The sequence below is a fragment of the Catharus ustulatus genome, chromosome 17 (genome assembly GCF_009819885.2).
Source record: "Catharus ustulatus isolate bCatUst1 chromosome 17, bCatUst1.pri.v2, whole genome shotgun sequence".
Classification (NCBI taxonomy): Eukaryota; Metazoa; Chordata; class Aves; order Passeriformes; family Turdidae; genus Catharus; species Catharus ustulatus.
Genome location: NC_046237.1, coordinates 8,021,032 through 8,042,011, shown reverse-complemented (window position 1 = coordinate 8,042,011; position 20,980 = coordinate 8,021,032). Strand labels below are relative to the sequence as shown.

Below are 20,980 nucleotides of genomic sequence, written 5' to 3'. Positions count from 1 at the left end.
TGTCCCAGCCCTTCCTGTGTGTCCTAAGGATCACCCAAGACACTAGAGACCACCTGTCAGGGACAGGAGGCTGAGACCCCACTCCTCCATGGGCTCTTGGGGTTTGGGAGTGCACCAGCAGCAGCATGGCTTGTTATGAAAAAAGTTTTGAGAAGTTTCTGGAATAACTTTGTCCAGTTACTGGACATGTGATTTAAGCTGCCCAGGACCAGGACCCAGGATGGGGGGCTGCTCCTGGTGGAGCCCTAAACTGACCCCCCTTGTCTGGCCCTTGCATGGATGCAGGATGCTGCAGCCTGGGCACTGGGAACCCTCCTGACAGGTTCCCAGACCCCTGAGCCCCTTCCCATCCCAGGTTTGGTGATTGGTCTCACTCCAGGGCCTTTGTGGGACCTTGTGGATGGTGCTGTCCTGTGAGATGGTTGGGATCCATCACCTGCTGTACTCAGGGTCACCCCACAGGGCCCCACAGGGGCTGTGCCCTGCTGCAGCCCCCCTGTCCTGGTGTGCCCCGTTGTCCCAGTGCGGGGAGCAGCTGGATCTGCCCTGCCCACATGTGGGGTGGTCCTGCTCAGGGTCCCCCAGATGTGGGCAGTGCTCTGCTCAGGCACGTCAGGGCACTGCACTGCGAGGGTCTGCTGTGGACTGGACTCCTCCTCCAGTTCTACAAAGGGATTTTTGGTACTGAGAGTTGGCAAGGTCTAAGCATGCCAAGGACAGAGATCAGAAATCCCATGTGCAGGGGGCTCCTGGTGTGTCCTGCTCTGGGGGCACATGGCTGGTGTTACAGAAGAACTGCCCCACAATGCAGCAGTGGCTGGGGGTGTCCCATCCTCCATCACCTTCTTTAAGGGAGGTGGGGAGGGACGTTGGAGCAGAAGCAGCAAATCCTCGAAGAGAGAATGCTTGGGACAGCTGGTTTTAATGGAAACAATTCATGTACTACTCCTCCATGTATTTGTATGGGCTGGGGGAGGGCAGCTCATAGTGGGGAACCTTTGCCAAGTGCACAATGGTGCCAGCAGGGCCCTCCTCACCCCAGCAGTGCCACCCCACTGCAGAAAGATCTGCACAGGAACAGCCTGACAGCACTGCCCTGTCAGTGTGCCACTTCCATGCTGGAGTCTTGCTCTCCTTGCTCAGATTTGAGAAGAGACACTGAAAATAAGACCCTCTTCCCAGACCCCTTGGTTGTCATGGGCAGGACTGGGTCCAGTTGTTCCCATGCATGCAGGGAGGGTCAGTGGGGGCGAGGGTCCCACAGGCCACCCCTCTGAGCATCAGGGCCACAGGAATTGTCCACTGCCAGGCCACTGTGATGCCTGGGGAGGGCTGGAGGCTGTGGGAGCTCACAGCTGGTGTCACCTGCCCCGAGCTGGCATTGCTCCCAAGGCTGCATCTGGCAAGCACAGGAACCTCTGCCACGGGCGATGACAAGGCTGCAGGGTGCTGCGTTCGGCTCTGCCTGCACAAGCCCTCTCTTCCTCCTGCACCCAGTGGGAACTCCGGATGCCCTCTGTAGTGGAAGTGCACATTCAGGACGTGTTGTTTGCTTGAGTTAATGTGTAACAAACTGCTGCGATGGAAGAGCACCGTCGGGCAGTGGAGGAATTGGAAGAGGCCATTTCTCACTGGGCTTGGAAGAACGAGCAGTATGTTGCTGTCAGGGGTGTAGGGGTGTGTGGGATCTGTGGGATTGGGCAAGATGGGGTGTTTGGTGCTGGGCAGGCTGTTGGGATTATGTTCTGCCTGGTTTCCTGGCCAAGCACAGAGCAGGAACCACTCACAGCACCTGTCCCTGCTCTGGCACCTTGGGCAGAAGTGGCAGGAGAAGTAGAAGTGCCTGGCTGTCCCCTGGGGCTGTCTCTCAGGGCTGTCCCTCTGGCTCTGTCCAGTGAGGACTGTCCCTCAGGGACTATCCAGGGATCTCTGGGCTTAGTGCCAGCATCTCACCAAGAGGAAACCTCCCTTGTTTCCAGCTTTAGTGCTCACTTCACTCACCACCTTGTATCGGGAAGCATCTCTCTGTCCAGGCACTGGAACAAACGCCGCCCATGGCAGGGCAGCCACACTGCTGGTGTTATTTTTACTCTCCTTACTAAGACAAGGTAGCATTAAGAGGGTGTTTGCACTGCGGAAGCCCAGAATAACTCCTCATTTGCTCAAGGTGTTCAGGACTGCGACTTTCCTCTCCCCCGCCCCGCTCCTGGAGCTGCTTCAAAGCGAGCCGGTGCCTGCAGTGCCGGTCCCTGCCGTGAGTCCCGCACAGACAGAGCCGCTGTTTGCTCTGCTGGGTGTGTGCCGGGGCGGCTGCAGCCCCTCCAGCGCCCGCACATCCTGACTCAGTCCCTTGTGCAGGCAGATAAACAACCCGTGAAAAGGGACAGTGTCTGCTCTGAGACTCCCTGTCAAGTCAACCGACTTCAGGAGCTCTGCCCATCTCCTGCGGTGCTTCCCGCCCCGGGTACTCCCCAAACTCAGCCCTGCAGCCCCTGCAGCCCCCGCAGCCCCCCGGAGCCCGTGTGCTCCGCGGTGGGGAGCCCGGAACCACCCCGGAGTGAGGGTCTGTAAGGGGCCCTGCAGGGATGTGACTTCAGGACAAAGTGTTTTGTGCCCATGAGGACAGGGCCATCGGGGGGCTCTGGGGGCTCTGGGGGCATCCTGGCATGCAAGATGCAGCAACTACCCCTCTCACACCTCTATTTGTGAGCATGGGGAAGTATTTCCCAAAGCTGGGATTAAAGACCCGGAGCTGCTCCGTATGTGGGGCAGAGCCAAGGGTCCATAGGGGCACACAGGCTGGGGCGAGGGAGGATGGAGTTGGTGACATCATGCTTGGTTTGGGGCTTTGGTTGCCACAGGCACCTCGGGCGCTGGGCCAGCGGCTGAGCCAGACGGGCTCGGTGCAGCACCGGGCTCCCCATGATGAGGTGATGGGTTAGAGCTGGTGTAAAAGGGGGGTTTGTTGTGGGCAGCTGCCTGCCAGGCCAAGCACTGCAGCCTTTCCTTTGGGAGGAGAAGTGGCCTTTGAAGGAGAAGTAGATTGTTTTTCCACCTGTCCCCCAGGCAGGCTGGTGTGCTCCGGTGTGGCAGCCACAGGGCAGATGCAGCCCGAGGAGCTGAGTCCACGGCTCTCAGGGCACGGGAGGGATGTGCGGTGGTGTCGGACGCAGTCCGGAGCTCTGGCTTCAGCTCACAGCACAGGCTGAGCCAGAGGCTGTTCCCGAAAAATAGCCTGGAGGGATCGGCCAGCAGCTGATAACCAGCTCCTCTTGGGAGTCCTGGCGCAGGGCACCGCCTCCCCCTCCCACGGGGGGATCAGGAGGAATTAATTATATAAAGGTCTTCGGTTTTGGGCGGAGTCTGTATTGTTATTTAAAAGAAATGAGAGAAAAAAAAAAAACTCACTAAAGTCTCCGAGTTAGTGGGTCTGCAGGTTAGGGGTAGGAAAGCTGGGGGCTTCCCTGGCAAGGCTCCCTGGAACGTGGGTCCTGTGTTGGACAGCAGCAATGCATGCAGGGGAGGTAAATTCTCCCGCTGTGCCAAACCTTTCCTTGCTGGTGGCCCCAGGATGGCCACACGGTCAGTCCCACTGTGGCAGGATCCCACAGCACTCGAGAGTGGGCTGCAGTGCTGCAGGATGGACTCACATCCACTGCCAGGATAGTCGTGAGCCAAACACAATGTTTTGCAAACTGATCTGGCTGTACCTGGTGCAAACTGAATTCCAGCCTCTGGCTGTCATTTCCCAGCAGTTTGTTGGAACCCCCCAGCCCTCCCTCCCCAGGGCGCCTGTTCCCCCAGGGCACCGCTCCCTGGTAATCCCTCACCACTTCAGAGCTTGCAGGCTCCAACGGGTCTGCAGGGGGAAACAAGAAGGGTCTGTGCTCCCCAGTTGGTGCATAGAGTGTTTGTGCTCCTCGCTGAGTTCACGTGTCCAGGTTTAATGCCTGAAGCTGGGTGGTTTCCCCAGGGCTGGTGCATGAGCCGCGTTGTCCTGGTGCAGGTCACCTGCCCTGTCATCATCTTCCCAGGGTGGGTGTCTGCAGGGTCCCTGAGTAAGCACTGGCAGAGGCGATTTCCATCCATCCCTCCGGATGCAGCACAGCTGGGATTTTGGAAAGCAGCCAGGCTGGCCTTTCCCTGGCCAGCTCAGATCACATAGAGTTACGTCCAGCCCTCAGAGCTCTACCCTTTGGCGTTACCCTTCACCCTTCCTGTTTTGCTCCGGTACCACTGGTTTCTTTGGTTTTCTATTTCTTGTGGCTATCCTGCAGCTCCCCAGAGCACCAGCAACCCAGCTCAGTGACAGGCAAGACCAGGAGGACAAATCCAGGCAAGACAGCGCTCCCACTGTGGCACAGACCAAACCCCCAACTTGTGCTTCTGAACTCCCATGGCTGTTTGTGGCTGAACCCCGGTTCCAGAGGCTGCCAGGACAGCAGTGGGCCTGTGGTGACTCTGCTGTGACCAGAACTGCTGGGGGGCCCATCTGGGATGCTCTGAATTTTCTCAAATGCTGTTGTCACTTCATCTCTGCCTTGTCACCCATTTCCCGCTCTTGACTGGGACAGGGCACAGCTGTGGCAATGTCTGGGAGTGTGGGAGCCCCAGCTCTTCCTGCTCTTCCTCTTTTTCTTTTCTTCTTCCCTCTGTCTTTTCACAATTGAACCAGTGACCCTCCAGCCCCTGCAATTCAGAAGAAGAGTGCTGTGGCTGTCTCGAGTTGGAGCTCCCTGTTCTGTGCCAACTCACATATTGTCTGCTCTGCTGGAGCAGGGCTCAGGAGCCACAGGGGACTGACCCAGGAACTGCCATGGGGCAGAGAAGGTCATTCCCTGGGGCTGGGATCTGTGCCTGACCCATGGCCTCTCCACTTCCCTGAGATGGTTTTGTCCTCTGCTGCGTCCAGTATTTTTGACCTTTTTTGACCCATTTGGGAAAAAGTATTTCCTGGGGTCTTGTGGGAGCTTCCCTCAAAGGCTGGAGGGTGCTCTGTGCCTGGCACTGCCAGCCCACACTGCTGGATCCCTGCCAGGCCCTGACAAATGATTTTGCCATTTCACAAGGGAAAGGAGACATTGATTAACTCCTATGCTTGCCTTTCTGGAAAGGTTATGGCTTAATTGGTCAGACTTGGGAGCCGTAAATCATGTGCTGGACCATAAGCAGAGATAAGAAAATTTCTGCAGAATGTTGCAAAACACTTTTTGGTAGGGTATGCCTACTCAGCTGTGGGGGCTGATGGCTCTTCATTGCACAGGTTCCTTCCAGGGAAACGATTCACTCTCCAGCCACAGGCCGGAAATTCCCCTTACTGTTATCGGTTTAACAGGATTTGGAAAATATCCTTTTTAAAATTTTACTTATGGAAAAAGAAAACAACAGGAAAGTCATTGTTTGCTTTATTCCGAAGAATCATAATTCCATCTGGTTTGAAAAATTACTTTCTCTTTCTTGCTGGAAAGTGCTATTTCTCTGACCTAAAAGCTGTAATAGGGGGATACAGCAGATCAGCTCTCAACAGAGTGGAAAATTGAGCAAGGGATCTGTCGGGCTTGACTTGCCACGATGATGGAGGGAGAAATGGTTTTTGGCTCTCACAGTGAGCTGGGCCACATCCAGGTGGGCACGGCTTGCATTAACCACATGGGATGGGGAGTGGGCATGCTCAGCTGTAAGGCATGGGGATGGGGAGCAGGAACATATTATGAAGAGGTAGAAATGTCCTGGCTCAGTGACCTTGATGCCACTCAGGATGTGGCACTACTGGAGAATGGAATGAACTCTAGGCTTGCACAGGACAAGCTGTCTTGGAACCCTGTCTGGGTTCTCCAGGACTTTTAAACCAAAAAGAATGGAATGGACCCAGAGACCAGGATTTCAGTGGAGCAGGGACAGAATTGTCAGTAGAGAAACCAGCGCTGAGCTGGGGAAGATGGAGTGTAAAAAAAATTGTAGGGAGAAGTAAAGAGCAGACAATTGAGCAGGTCTAGGAGTGGTGAGAGGCAGAGGTCCTGTGACAGGGCAGGGCCAGGGTCGATCCCGTTATTGCTTCAGTGATGACCCAGACAGGAGGAGCGTGGTGCCCACGGGGGGCAGCTGGGGCCGTGAGGAGCTCAGCGGGGCTTGGCTTCGGGATCTGGCAAAAACAAGGCTGAGCGGGGTATGAGTGATGCTCAGCCAGACTGGGATGGGCGAGCGCCCTTTGCCGAGGAGCAGCATCCCGCGGGGTGCGAGCCATGACCGTGCTGGGCTGGGAGGAGGAGTGTGTTTTTCTGGAATAGCCTCCAAGGCAGAGATTGCTTCTCCCCTGATGTCTCTTGATTAGCTCATGCTGTGGCTGCCCAGGGGGGCGGCCGGCAGTGCTGGCCCCGACACTCAGGGTCCCGCCTGCCATCGCCTGCTCCCGGGTGCCCAAACACGCAGTGCAGGGACGTGCCTGCGGGGACAGGCTCTCTGGGGACCTCGGGCTTCTTTGGACTGGGATTGGCAAGGTCGCACCCAGGCCAAATGGGCCCCAAATGCTTCAGGACAGTGCGTTCCCAAAACAGATGGGGGGCTGGGCAGGATGACACCACTCTGCTGATGTACTGGGAGGGAGAACAGGAGACCAAGGCACTTAACCCTTACAAAAAGGTCCTTTGAGCAGGACCAAGGTGCTGGCAGCAAGCAGGAGAGCCAGGCTGTGGGCACAGCCCATGTAGAGGGCACAGGGGGCATTCGTGGTGGCACCAGCTGCCCGTGGGCACTGTGCTGGGGTGGTGGGAGCAGCTGGAACTCGGGTGGAACCCCAGCAGCTGACTCTCATTGGGACACAACTGCTCACTCTCCTCCATGAGGGCCATCCAGGTGTCTCTCTTCAGGTTTATTAATGTTAATGGAGTTAGTCCCGTGTTAATGAGTGCACACAAACCCAGGGCACACTGCTGGGGCTCAGCCAGGGCTGCAGCCACAGCAAAGGGATGGTAAAACCATCCAGTGGAGCAGGGAGCACAGTCAGTGACAGGAACATCTCACAGGTCTGCACTCCCCTGGGATGCTCCAGACACAGCTTCTAATGTGGGAACCCTCCCCACTGCCTGAGACTAGGCTGGCACTGGTAGGGATAAAGGCACTTTATGGGAGGATTGCTACACATCTGGTAGATTGTGAATGAACCCTGTGAGCTGCTGATGGAATTAATGCTGATCCATGGCAGGGAGAGTGCTAAGGACAGGGAACCAAAGATTCTGGGACTGAGGGTGGGGTAAGAAGTTCCAGCATCCCACCTCTGAGCATAGGAAGTCTCATCAAGTCTGTGATCAAGACTTATGCAGCTGGACAGAAACAACCCCAACTGGAGGAACTGGTTACTTGGCATTTGTTTTAGCTGAACTTTCAGTGTGGTGGTTTTCCAGGTAAATGATCTGGTGGGCCTTTTCAGATGAGCAGGGTGGTCTGGGACTCTGGAGATCCCTAGGCAAAGCCAGGCTTGATGCTGGGGCTTCTTCCATGGAGTTCTGTGAATCAGAGTCTTCAGAGGAGAAACTGCTCTGGCTGGAAATCTGGAAGTACTGGGCAGCTTCTGCCCGTGGCCCCACTGGTGCAGCAGGTGTGCTGGGATCTGAGGCAGTCCCATGGGACACAGCAGTAGGACGTGGTGGGTCAGCACCTGGAAAGCGTGTCCAGGGAGGCAGGGTGAAGGGACGCCTCCGAGGGGGCTGGCTGCGCTCCTGGCCGACGTGTCCTGCTGCTCTCAGGCTGCCTTTGCTCTTGGCTTTGAGATGGGGGGTGTCAGCAGAGATATGGGGCTGAGAGGTGCGGGCACCCTGAGGCCTCTGCTGGCAGTGGGGCTGCAGAGAACTCTGCTCCACACCCAGAGTGGAGCCAGGAGTGCTGCTGGGCTGGGACTGTCCTGGCCCCTGGGGCTGTCCTGGCCCCTCAGTGCTGGTCTCTGGCTGCTCTGCCAACCCCCTGCCCCCCAACACTGCTGGCTCAGGGCTGGGGGCTGCTCTGCACACCAGGACTTCTGTGTGAGGGGCTGCAGACCCTGCGTTGGGGGAGCTGGAGGAGTCTCCCTTGTGCCCATCAGCTTGTGCTTCCCAGGCCTCCTGCAGTTCCGCCAGCATCTCCTCCAGGATCTGCCGGGTCTCCTGGTACCTGTGCTGTGCCTCTGTCCAGGCTGTCAACCCTTGGCTGCTCTGCATCCTGCGCACCTGAGCCTTCATCTCCTTCAGCTTCTCCAGGGCGAACTCCACCGAGAGCTTTTGGAAGGATCTCTGCAGGCACCGCAGTGCCTGACCCTCCCCGCGCTGCGCCCGGGCCGAGCACTGCCGGCAGTCCAGCTTCAGCCCCGCCACCTACAACACAGGTGAGAGTGGCTGGTTTTGTGGCCACCAGCAGCACCATGTCCTGCAGGGGAAGGTCCCCTTCACCCACCTTGTTGGAGAACCGGACGAGCTCCTGCAGCAGCTCCCGTTCTGCCTGCCGCCGCTCCAGCTGCTTGGAGAAGCTCATCAGTTTGGTCTGGAAAAGGGCTGCAGCCGCTTGGAAGGTATCTGCCTCAGGGAACGTCGTGTCTCGGACCTCAGCTGCCTCCTGGCACAGGGTCAGGCCATGCTGGTACCGAGCCTGCAGGGACAAGAGGAAGGAACAGCTCGACTCTTGGGAATGGTGCTGACCTGGGATACGTGTGCAGGGTGATGCGCTGCAGGGAGCTCATGACATCACCATTATGGATGGATGGTAAAACACTTCTGGGCAAGTGAGAAGAAACAAAGCAATGGGATTCTCCAAATCTTTGCTCTGCCCTGGCCTGGTTCAAAATGCACCAAACGCACCTCCTGTCCTGAGTGGGGTCACTATGCCTCACCCTTCCTGTGGTGCGTGTGACTAAAGGGCCTATACATTCAGGGGAAGGAGAAGATCGTCACCACAATGTTCTTTGTCGTCTGATGGATGCCCAGGTTTCGTAGGAAAAAGGAACTGCATGGATGGAGTGCAGCAGGGGTTGAGAACAGCAGTCCCAGCCCAGCACACATCAAGGAACAGCGCAGCCACCCCCTCACTGGAGCAGGACTGCCCAGAGTCCCCACAACGCTGAGCTTGACTGCAGTGTGACTCAACAACTTGAGGACACCCAGCTCTGCTCAGAAGCCTCTTTCCAAACCCAAGGGATGTCTGTGACAGAAAAGCCCCCCCAGACGTACTGTGGCCTGGGCAAGGAACTCCTTGAAGTGCTCAGCAGAGCCCTGGCAGTTGTCAGGACTCCAATCCTCAGTGCCCATCTCCTGCAGCCGAGCCGCTGCCTCCCCATCCAGCCAGGATCCCAGCTGTGAGAGAGCGGAACAGGGATCAGCAGCATGTCCACAGCACCTCCCCTTCCTGCCCCAGCCGGGCACCCCAGCCCAGGCTCAGTCACACACATGAAAATCAAAGCTCAGGCAATCCTGCCACTCTCCAGGCTTCCGGCATCATAAAAACCAAAGGAAATGCGACCAAAACATTCAACCATGGAACACCACAGAGGACAACTTCAACTTGTGGCACCCCAGGGACACCCAGCTCACCTTGCCAAACTCAGTCTCGAGCTCCCGGACCTTGCGGAGGAGCTCCAGGTGCTCCAGGCAGCTGTTGGATTGGGACACGAGGTTGTGAAGTTCTTCCTCCAGCTGACTGTACAGCCCCTCAGCCAAATCCATACCGGTCCTGGGGGTTGGGAGGAGAGGGGCCATCAGTGCCAGGTGCTGCCAGGTGAGCTCACGGATGCACAAGGTGAGGGGAGCAAGTCTCTTGCTCAGCTCCTGACCTCAGTCCTACAGGCACCCGGACATCTCCCCAACCCATGGAGCAAATGGATGGGAGGGACCAGGGAATGGGAAAGCTCTGTCTACCAGTGCAGCCAAACCCCACTGAGAGAAGGGAGCAGGAGGGAGCAGTGGATCAGTGCTGCCTGAATGCACGGACTGTGGAGCAGCACGGCATGGCTGGACCAGTGTGGCATCACCAGATGGGTGCAGCACTTCTGGCCGAGAGCGACATCACCGGGTGAGTGTGGAACGGCCCGATTACAGCACGGCTGGTGAGTAACAGCATGGCCAGATCACGGCATCACTGGGTGAGTATGGCACGTCCAGCTGGGGGTGACATTACTGGATGATACAGCACGGCCAGAGGAGCCACGCACGGCCGGACTGTGGCATCACTGGATGAGTGTGGCATGGCCAGACAAGTGCGACATCACCAGACGATCACGGTATGGCCGGATGAGCACAGCACAGCTGGCTGGGTGCAGCATGGCCGGGACTTGGCCCCATCTAGTGGCTTTTCCCGAGCGCAGCCCTAGGCATTGCTGCCGGCATTGCAGAGCAGTGACAGATTTGACCTGGCCCGGGGCAGGAGACCCTCTCAGGGGTCTGGCACCAGTGAGGATGAGGGGACTCCTGCAATGGGCTGCCCCAGACAGGTGGTCCATGCTTCCAGAGCAGGACTGAGCATGGCAACAGCTTGGGCTCATGGGGACCGGGCGGTCCTTGGGGAGGTGGCTCTGTCAGCCAGCAGGAATTGGGGGTCCCTGGCATTGGCACCCCTTGACCAGTGGAACTGCCCCTGACAGTGCCATGTCCTACCTGACATGGTCGGAGGCACAGAGGCGGGCGGCCTCCCTGCGCAGCCTGGCCAGCACAAACCCCCCCTCGCGCTGCGCCCGCACCAGATGAGGCTCACTCAGCACCTTCTGCATCAGCTCCCGGTGCCTCCTGATGCCCACAGCCACATCCTGTGGAGGAAGGGAGGGTCAGACAAGTGTCCTACCTGGGGCCTCACCTGGAGTCTCAGGTCAGGATGGGTACCTGGGGCTGCACCAGGTAGGAGCAGAGGTGACAGGGAACAGCCCCACGTGCAGGAGCAGCCAGTCTGGGAGCAGTTATGCCAAGTTTTGGGTGACTGGAGTGCAATGTTGCTGTGGCTGCACTGCAGATGGGCCCTTTGGAAATGTCCCCAACCTGTGGTGCTGCCACCCCTGTTACCTGTGTCCCTGCCGATGCGTCCGTGTTCCGCAGCTCCTGGATGCAGCGCTGCAGCAGCTCCGATGCCTGCTTGAGGCTGGCTGTGAAGGGCTGCAGCTTCTGTGGGGGACACATCAAGGTGGGTCAATGGGGGCAGCCTGCCCATGAGGGGAGGAGGAGCAGTGTCAGGACAGAGCAGGAAAAACAGTGAGGCACTGGGTTAAAGCTGATGGGGAAGGGAGTGTGGAGGTGGACAGGCAGCTGCAGGCACGAGCAGGTAGGAAGGAGCTTGACCCTCCTGTGGTCAGAGCTCTCCTTTTCATTCCCCCCTCCCAGCCCTTCCCGTTGCTTTTCCAGGGATGTGTGTGGGACAAGTAAGATGCAGTGGGGACAGAGGGACACGAGGGAGGTGAGGCAATGGCTCATGGCGTGGTAACAGACACCTGGAAGAATTGAACCCACTCGCCGTGGCAGTAGCGGAAGGCACCGTCCAGCTCTGGGGGCAGCTGGGAGCTGTCGACGTGGCGGGCCAGAGCCTTCAGTGATGTCAGGGTCTCCACCTGCAGGGCACAGGGCTTGTAAAGCTGCCTGGAGCAGGGAATAACCCCCTGTTGCACCAGCTCAGGGCACAGGGACAGGCTCACCTGCACCCCAGACAGCTTCTCACGGTGGGAGACCAGCTCCTTCTCGGCCAGGAGCAGCATGCTGTGGATGCAGCCTGGAGAGACACTCTGTGGGAGGCAGGGGAGAATCACCAGGGCAAACCCCACATGCAGCCCTCAGGTCACCCATGGCAGTGCTGGGTTTTCCTGGGTCGGCTGAGGCTGGTGAGCTCATTGCAAAGGAAAAGGCTCCCACTCTCACTGGTGTGGGAGATGGAAACACATCACTCAGGCCATGACCTTGTCCCAGCCACCAGCTCCCTGGCAAAGGACCATGGGAAGAGCCTCATGAGTGAACCTCTTCTCTCTCATCAGTGACACTTCTCCATGTGAGGAGCATCAGGGCCAACGTGGGTTTTATCAGGCACACAAATGCAAAGGGTGCTGTGGCAGGGGGGGACCCCATAGCCCTGGACAGCACAGGGCGCTCCTGGGGCACTACCTGGGCACGGGCACAAGGACTCTGCCATGACAGTGGATTGTCACCATGGAGCCCATTTCCTGGTGAATTCACATAGCAGGATAGTGGAGGGCTCTTGGTGACACCTGCCGGGTGATGGCAAGGCTCAGAGGGGACCTTTGGGGATCACATGGAGAGCAGGGACAGGGAAGGCTCTGAGGGACCCCCAAAGGGTGACAGCACTCCCTCCCAGACAGGGATACCCCTGGCATGTCTATGGCACAGGAACACAGAGCCTCGTGTACCTGGACAGAACGGAGGGCTGAGAACAGGACAGGAGCGGGCGGCTGCTTCCTGGCATCCACCACAACTGTCAGCCCAACTTCCTTCGCTTCTCGCCTCTCACCATTCTTCACTTCTTGCCTAGTGAGGGGAAACACAGCAGGAGCGGGGGTCCTTCCCTGGGCCAGGACCCTCTCAAAGCCCCCTCCCACATCCTGCACCCCCAGGCAGGCAGGAACCCACAGCCACAGGCAATGGCCTTGTCTCTGTGGGAAGCCCCTGCCAAGGGCTCAGAGCATTTCTCTCTGGAAAGGGCACGGTCCAGGGTCCTTGGGGATGTGCTTAAACCAGGGTGTGTGGGATGATGGGCATCCATCCTGACTTAGCCTGGGAGCCACCTGGGAGCCCTGAGCCAGGCAGCAGCTGGGGGTCACTGGCAGGTCCTGCTGGCCCTTACCTGGGGAGGGAGCAGAGGCAGAGGATGAGCCTTGCCAGCTCAGCAGCTGAGCACCACGAAGCCCGCCAGGCACTGCCACTGGTGGTCACCAGGAGGAGGGCCCTGCCCAGCCTGTCTGAGCTCCCTGGGGGGAAAGGGTGAGTGATCCCTCTGGCGGCCACCTGCCAGACCTGAGCACCCCACAATGGGCTGGGGTAACCATGAGTGCTGCCTCAACTCAGTGCAGCCCCTCTGGCCCTTCTGGAGGGGAGAAGCCAGCCCAGGGGGCCTCTCTGCATGAACGTCTGGAATTCCAGAGCTGCTGGGGACGTTTTTCCTGAGAAAAAGATGGGTTTTGTTACTGCTTTTCGGTTTTTGGGAAAAAGAAGGAGCCAAATGTTTAGTGTTTGGCAGCTAAAGCTGAACAGCTTCACTGCAGAGGAATGGTGTGGGAGGGCTTGGGGCGGCTGGGACTGGGGCAGCTGCTCTGCACAGGCTGCCTGCATTTATGTTTTTAATGTTTTTGCCCAGCTGAAAGGAAATTTTCTGCTTGGAGTACTTCTGGCCTCCAGCAAAGCCCTGAAACCTTCCTCCAAAACACCCTCTCCAGCAGCCTGTGTTTCCATCCAGAGGCCTCTCCCGCCCATTCCTCAGGCTCACGGTGCCAGCAGTACCTGGCAGGCAGATGATGCCTGAGCGCAGCAGCCCGGTGTGCAGGTCCTGCCAGGCTGGAGGCTCCTGACCAGCAGTGCCAGCGCTGGGCACAGAGGGACCATTCTTGCAGCTGGCACCTTCCTCCACGGGAGCAGCAGTGGCTGCATTTGTACCTGTGCACAGGGATAGAGGAGAGAAAAGCTAGTGACACTCAACAAAGCAGAGGACTAGCAAAGCCCCAGTAGTGCCTGCTCAGATGCTGCAGCCCCACAGGATGGTACCTTTCCCTGCTGCCCTGGCTCTGCCCATCCTGGGTGAGTAGATGGCTGACATCTTCTTCCAGGCCCCCTCATGCTGGCTGGTGACTCTTTCATCCCCGGGGGCTGCCCCGAGCCGTGTGCCCTTCAGGAAGGAGAACTTGTGGCTGGAACCTGGGGGGAGCTGGGGGCTGCCCTGCTGCACCAACCCCCACTGCCCTGGCGCCCCAGGAGTGGCTCGGCGGGACCGGCGGGAGAGGAGCATGGGGCTGCCAGCCCCCTTCCTGTGCTGTGCAGGGGTCTCACGGGGGGTGGCAGGGGGCAGCTCGGAGCCAGGGCTGTCGGGCTCCTCCAGGATGGCTGCCATCAGCCCAGAGCCGAAGTTCACCGGGTTCTGCTGCGCGGCCATGTAGGAGTCACGCTGGCGGCCCTTTGGGCCGTGTGGCCCTGGCTCCTGGCTCAGCTTCCTCCCCAGGCACGGGCTGCAGGGACTCTCCTCTGAGCTCAGTGCTCCCTCACAGGGCCAGGTGTCTGCTCCAAGTCCCTCATTTGCCCAGGGGAGCATCTCCTCGGCCCCAGCCCTTATTCTCCCTGGAGGGCAGGTGGGCAACAGGGATCTAAGGACGTCCATGTCCTCCTGGGATTGCTCCAGCAGGTCCACATACTCCCCCTCCAGGTTCTGGCTGATGATTTCACTGAGGCTGGGCACAGCCAGCGTGGCTGGCTTCTTCTGCAGACCCGCCTGCTCCACCTTGATCAGTCCTGGATATCGTCCCTGGCTTGACTTCCGAGAGGTGGCCTTGCAGCCTGGGATGGTGCCCGCAATGTTGCTGTAGGGCGTGGGGATATTCGCTGTGCCATGGGGCACAGGGGTGCTGGGTGCTACTGCCTCAGCAGCAGGTCCATGCCGGGCACCAGTGGGCACACTGTCAGCTCCAGCCCTGGGCTTGTCAGTGAACTCAGGCGTGGCAATCCGGCTCCACGGCAGTGGGGTGACGCCGTTCTCGGTGGCCACCAGGCAGGTGTGCAGGGGAGCTCCGGCCCAGCTGCTGTTCACCTCCTCCAGCCACGCATTAGTGAAGAGCAGTGCGTGGGTGGCCTCAGGGACAGGTGTCTCCTCCACAGAGCGCAGGTCCAGGGAGAGGTGCTTGATGGTGACACGTGCTGTGTGCTCCTCACAGGGCTCTGCTTGCAGGTAGAAGTCCCCAGGGCGCAGCAGGAGGGGGTTGAGTGGTGCGAGGTGCACAACCACCTTCTCGTGCAGACATAAGGGCCAGCCTTCATGGAGAAAGATGCGGTTAAAGTAGGGAGCCTGGGAGGGAGGAAGAACACAGTGCATGAGAGAGGCCTGCCAGCTCTGCGCCTCCCAGCCACCCCCACACACTCTCGCTGCCTGGTGCTGTGCTTCCCATGATGAGGATGGAAGAGCCTGGTGACCCAATGCACGTCCCTGAGCCAAGCCCTGCACCACAGCCCTGCAAGCCCACCCTGAGACATGGCTATTCCTAGGGTGCCTACCCATGCACTTACAGATCTCTCTAGGATCAAGACAAGATGACTGCAGAGTCCCCCTACCCTTATTGCAGGGACCACAAGTGCTGGACAAATCCCAGGGAGCTGGGCGTGCCATGGCCCTCTCCACAGGGAGTGGATGGGACAGGGAGTGCAGGGAGGGAGCCCACAGGTCAGAGTGCCCATGTGGGCAGGACTCCTCAGGGCAAACCCCCCGTGTCCGGGGGTGGCTCATGGGCACCGTCGTGGAGCACGGGGGCTTACACAGGCCGCCTGCCGCAGGCGCTCGAAGAGCCGCTTGGCCGGGATGAGGAACTGGAGCAGGCAGCAGAGCCCATCCCCCTGGTAGCTGGTCTCCAGCAGCCGAAACACCTGGCCCAGGACGGTGGGAGCAGTGGCTTCGAAGGGCGGGTAGAGGGCCTGGAGAGCACTTTGCACCGCCGCATCCAGCGACCCGGCGTCCTGCGGGAGGGAGGCAAGAGTCGTTGGTGGGAGAGTGGCCCCACAGCGGGGACCCCTGACCCGGTGCCCCTGCCCACATCCCACGCTGCGCTGTGCCACTGTCGGGGCCCTGGGATGCCCACACTGGCGATGCTGCTGTGCTCAGGAGCTCCAAGCCCTCCTGTGCTGGAAACAGGGTGTACCAGGAGTGGAGCAGAGCAAGCATGGCACAGCCAGCACGGCGGGTCCGGCTTCCAGCGCAGGGCTGTGGTTAAGGAGCCTGGGATAAGCCCCGAGGCAGCAGGCAGGCAGAGGCGGACGAGCCGCAGCAGCAGACGGGTTAAGCGGAGTCAGAGCAGACAGATCGTGGGGCTGTGCCGGGCTCCGCAGCTCGCTGCAGGAATGCAGCAGATGGGAGGAAGGACAAACATCTGAAGATGGATAGGGTGTTTTGGTCCAGACTCGCTGCTGAATTCGCCAAACTCAAAATTATTCCTGTATTTTCTGGGAAGCGTTCTGCCGCGTTGCATCCCCCTACACCACCCCAGAGTGAGGTGAGGACACTGGGTCTGCGCCACGTATGAACCAGCAGTTCCCAGTTCATCCTCTCGGTGCTGCAGGAGCTGTCAGCTGTGTGGCACGGCTGGTACATGGAGAGACGCCATCCCACGGCTCCAGTGATGCCCGGGCTGCGCTCCAGGCAGTGTGGGGATGAGTCTGGCACAGCTGTCAAGGAGACCCCATCAGCAAGAGGAGAAGAGGAGCATCCTCCAAGCAGCTGGGTCCTGCTCGTGTAAGAGCACCCAGGAAGTCTGGTGGGATTAGCTCAAGGTGAGCATTAGTTTCAGGCAGCTAATCCCTGGTTCAGGAGCCCATACAGAGGCAAAGGGGCCACGGTTAATTCAGCTTAATTAGTTTTAATGCGCTTTAGCTAAAGCACTTTGCAGTCATGCTCTGCTTAATTCTTCATGACTTTTTTCCCGTGTCTCGGCACAGGAATCTCCTGCTGTTGCACCTGACAGGAGAAGCGACAGAGCTGGGCAGAAGAGGAGGCAAGCCTTCTCGGGGCCCTGATCTGCCACTGTGTTTCCTGTCTAGGCTTTCTGCTCTTGGACCTTTCTCCTCAAGCTTTGTCTTATTTCCAGACTGGAGACCCTATTCTGGAAAATCCCTGATGAAAGGCAAAGCCCAGCACCCCATTCCACGTTGCTCCAGTGGGGCCTGGTGCAGCCACCTGGTCCCCACTGCTGAACCCAGCCGGGTGCCCACTCCATCCATTCCCAGCACTGCCAAGCTCAACTTCCTCCCCATCCCAAAATCAAGGCAAGGAGCCACAGCAGCACAGGAGCATCCACCCAGCTCCAAATGCTGCCATGAGAGATGAGACAGAACTGCCTGCTTTGCCTCCAACAGTCTTTTAAATCCTCCCAGGGGTGGTGACTCCACCACTGCTTGGGCAGCTCATGCCAGGGCTTGACAACCCATTCAGTGAAGAAGTTTTTCTCTAGTATCCAGTCTAACCCTCCCCTAGCACCACTTGAGGCTGTTTCCTGTGACCCTATTACCCAGGACTTCATCCAGTGGCAGGGACTGTGTGAGCCAGTGTCAGGAGCGAACCAGAAACTGATGGAGGCACCAGACACAGCCTGAGTTATGCTGGGGAATATTTTGGCCTGGAATGACTGACTAAAAATGTTTTCATGGAGTGTCACAAAGCACTTCATCACTGGGGGAGGCTTTCGGGGTAACCATGGTGCAGTGGCTCCGAGTTCGTAGGCGAAGCCGCATCCGGGCCGGCCAGGAGCCCGTAGGAATCCGAAAGCAGCCAGTTATCCCAGTGCCTCCACCCGCTGGGAGAGAGCCGCAACAAAGGCATTAGGGAGCATAAGGAGATTTACATTTGCAAAGCTATTTCCATTTTAATAAGCCAAAGTGCTGTTAAATAGAGATTGATATTTCTCCCCAAATACCCATATTTTTAAACTGGTTTACATCAACAAGACGGGCTGGGCTTTGGGGTTTTGGTGTGGTGAAGTTGTCTAACCCATGCCCAAAGCCACAGGGTGATTCGGCTCCAGCTCGTTTCTCCCCCGTGCTCAGGAAGGAGCGAGATTTGAGCCTGGGACCAGTCCTGAATACCAATTCCTCTGCCTCTCGGCAGCCCTTGCTGTCACCAGCTTTGGCAGGACACGGTGCAAGCGCTCAGCCTGGCCCAGATGGGGAGAGCCGCGCTCAGCACAGAGCCCGGGGCAACGGCACGTGCCGGCTGCGGTGACGAACGATCCAATGGCTCTGCCGAGCATCCCCCCGAGCTGGCACGGCTCACACAGCAGCTCCCCCACTCGCTGCACGCATCCCCCTCACAAACTTTGCAGCGAAGTTTAAGCATCGCAGGATGCAGCCCCGCACACACCTGCCCAAGCGGCGACGGCCACGTCCACACCTGATCCCCAACCTTGCACTGACTTCCACGGTCACACCCATCTCTCTCTGCCTTCCCACCCGCCTCTGCCCTGACACCCACCTCCACACCCACCTCTGCCTTTGCACCTCCTTCCACCTTCGCTCCCGCCCTCCGTCTGCCGCCGATCCCGCTGCCCCCACCCCGTGCCCACCCGGTGCCCGCGGGACCGGCAGCCACGGGGAGGGGCAGCGGCAGGGAGAGGGATGCCCCAGGAATTACCATGTTTCCCAGGAAGTGGCAGAGGGGCCGGGGGCTGCTGTACAGACCGTCCCGTCCCGCCTCCTCCTCCTCGCCGGCTCTCCCCGGCCCGGGGCTCCCGGCCGGTCCCCGTTCGGCCGGCGGCTCTTCCCGGCGCCGGCGCCTCCGGAGCCGCGGGCGGGGGCGGGCAGCCCCGGCCCCCCCGGCCCCCTCCGCCCGCCGCGCCTCTTCTCAGGGAAAAAAAAGAAGCAAAAAAAAAAAAAAAAGAAGAAAGAAAAGAAAAGAAAGAAAAGGCGAAGAAAGCGGGAGCGGGGCGGGGCGGGGGAGGGGAGAGAGTGGGCTGGCGGGGGTGGCCCGGAGGGAGCCGGGGGGGCGGGGGCCGCTTTCCTGTGCCCGCCGGCGGGAGCCCCCCGTAAGATCACGGCCACCCCGGGGACAGTCCCCCTGTGTGTCCCCCGGGCGGGGGGGGCGGCCCCCGGCGGGATGGGATGGGGTCGGAATGGAGGGAGAGAGAAACCCCGAGCGGGGGGCAGGAGGCGGCTGTAGCGGGGTCCTCCCCCAGCCCCCGCCGTCCCCCCCGAGCAGCTCCTGGAACACACCGGGAACACGCAGAGCTGCATGTGCGTGTGTGTGTGTACATGTGTACATGTCTGCAGAGGTACTCATACATGTATTTTGTGCGGGGGTGCCCCTCTTTTCCAATCCACCCAGTGTCAGTGTGATCCCCCGGCAGTGGTCTGTGTCCTGGATGGATCCCGTGGCTCCCAGTTCTTGAGTTGCCCCTAAAGTGCAGCAGCAGGACAGTGAGTGCCTCTCTGGGGACTTTGAGCTGTTCCAGGGATGGGAAGGACCTACCGAGGGGTAGGATCATGGGATTCAGCAACCAGAACTGTACAAAAACAACCAGCATAAGAGCCAAAGCCACAGACTTGGTCCCTTCTAAGGCAAAGTGTTGCTTCACACAGCCCTGCCAGTCCTGAGCACAGACACTTCTCCCAAGCCCAGGCATGCTGGGCACAGCTCTCCCAGCCGCAGGCACTGCGGGCACAGCATCACCAGCTCTGCCAGCCCTGCACAACGTCCAGCACTCTCAGCCTCTCTGCGCCTGCTGTCAGGCTGGAGTCATTTCCACTGTTGCATTCGTGGGAATGGGCTCAAGGCCGGGACTGGGGCTGGGAAAGGACCAGGGCGGGCGGGACGGCCACAGCGTGGGCTGCAGGCTGCCGGGGCAGTCTCGCTAGTGAACATTTGTCCAGGGATCAGCGAGCGGCCAAAGGACACGCTGTGAAAACAAGCCGAGACGGGAGGAGGTGCAGCTGGGCTGCTGGCGTGTGGGAGGGAGCACGGCGCCAGTGAGGCCTTTGCGTTTGCTTCCCATTTCCTTGGGAGCTGGTGAGAGCCCTCCTGCTGCCTGTATGGATCCTGAATACTGCAAGGGCTCAGGCACCAGTGGTCGTGCCGGGGAGCAGAGGTTTGGCCGTGGGTACCAGGCTGGGGTGCCCAGCTGAGCCCACTACAAGACTGGCCTTGGCTCCAAGCCAGCATCCCCAGTGCCAGCTGGGACCAGCTGGGCAGCTCCCCATCCCCACCAGCAGCCAATTGCTCCTGCAATTGTTAGTCCACTTACCAGCTTCAGGTTTTTCATAGCTCCTTTGAGTGCAGGGCAAGGTGAACTCAAGGCTGTGACCTTTTTTAATTGCTTGGTCACCTCTGAGACGGACCCAAGAGCTGTGGTTCTTGCATCTCTTAATAGACACCAGAGCCAGGAGAGGGCGTTGAGGGCAGCGAGGAGGACAGTGTGACTGTGTCCTGGCACAGCACAATGCATCGATTCCTCTGTGATCCTGGTGAGCAGGAAGATACAGATGTGGAGCTGAGCCCAGAGGGACCCCACCACCTGCACCCAGAGCAGCAGCTCCCCACCTGCACCTTGAGGTGTCTCTTGCCATCTGTGCTCAGCCGGGCCAATCCACAAAGGTAATCAATCAGCTTTACATCCCCAAAGCCCCCCATGCCCTCCGGCCAGCCTCAGACAGCAAGGCTGGGAGTCAGGGTGCTGGGGAGCAAGTCCAGAAAAAGGCAAAGCTTCTGGGGGCCACCCGGTGCCCCCAGGGCCCCTCACTCCATGAGCTCACCCTCCTCTGCTGCTCCTGCTCTCCATGTCCTGTTTGTCCTGAGCAGCTGCTGGGACGGCTGCATGTGGCCTCTTGCCCTGCCCCTCTGCCGGCACAGAGCCACCATTCAGATCCCCCCAGGCTCTGCCTGAGGTCACCATTCTTGCATTTTTATTTTTACTTTTCAGCAAAATCAACCCCCTCGGCTCTCTGTGTCCCCTTTTGTCTCCCATGAGGCCCCCAGACTGTCACAAGCTGGCGTGCTGTGAGAGGAGCCTGCCTGTCTGGGGGAATGCAGCCCTTGGGAGATACACTGAGTGCAGTGCTGGTCCCAAGGGTCCCCTGGGATGTCACTGGGATGTTGGGGTGGAGGGATGGTGGGAGTTGTGCCCAATATCAGAGAGGGTCTCTGGGGCTGGCTCCCGGTGGGAGCCTGGTGGCTCCTGCCCACATCCCCACATCCAGGGGCCATCCCCACATGGCTCTGGCTGTGTGAGCTCTGGGGTCCCTGGGTTTCCTCGCTGCCTGTGTTTGATGAAGTGGTCAGGGCTGGCGTCAGCAGTGACCCCACG

General features: G+C 59.3%; 1 protein-coding gene across 2 annotated transcripts; it reads right to left on the bottom strand.

Annotated features, from left to right (window-relative positions):
• Positions 1–5,388: 5,388 nt before the first annotated feature.
• KIAA1755 (KIAA1755 ortholog) lies at positions 5,389–20,258 on the bottom strand. 2 transcript variants are annotated; one of them, XM_033075127.1, is made up of 14 exons: positions 19,922–20,258; positions 15,456–15,653; positions 13,704–14,957; positions 13,443–13,595; positions 12,790–12,913; positions 12,356–12,473; positions 11,633–11,719; positions 11,432–11,548; positions 11,010–11,108; positions 10,611–10,759; positions 9,552–9,690; positions 9,192–9,314; positions 8,422–8,613; positions 5,389–8,342 (listed from the first exon to the last, which is right to left on the bottom strand). In XM_033075127.1, exons 1-14 carry the CDS (start codon positions 20,241–20,243, stop codon positions 7,353–7,355), a joined length of 4,065 nt encoding a protein of 1,354 aa, XP_032931018.1. In that variant the 5' UTR covers positions 20,244–20,258; the 3' UTR covers positions 5,389–7,352. The 2 variants fall into 2 exon arrangements, with proteins under 2 accessions (XP_032931018.1, XP_032931019.1); XM_033075128.1 differs by lacking the exon at positions 19,922–20,258 and adding an exon at positions 18,316–18,438 and having other exon boundaries at positions 13,704–14,991.
• Between the last annotated feature and the right edge of the window lie 722 nt (positions 20,259–20,980).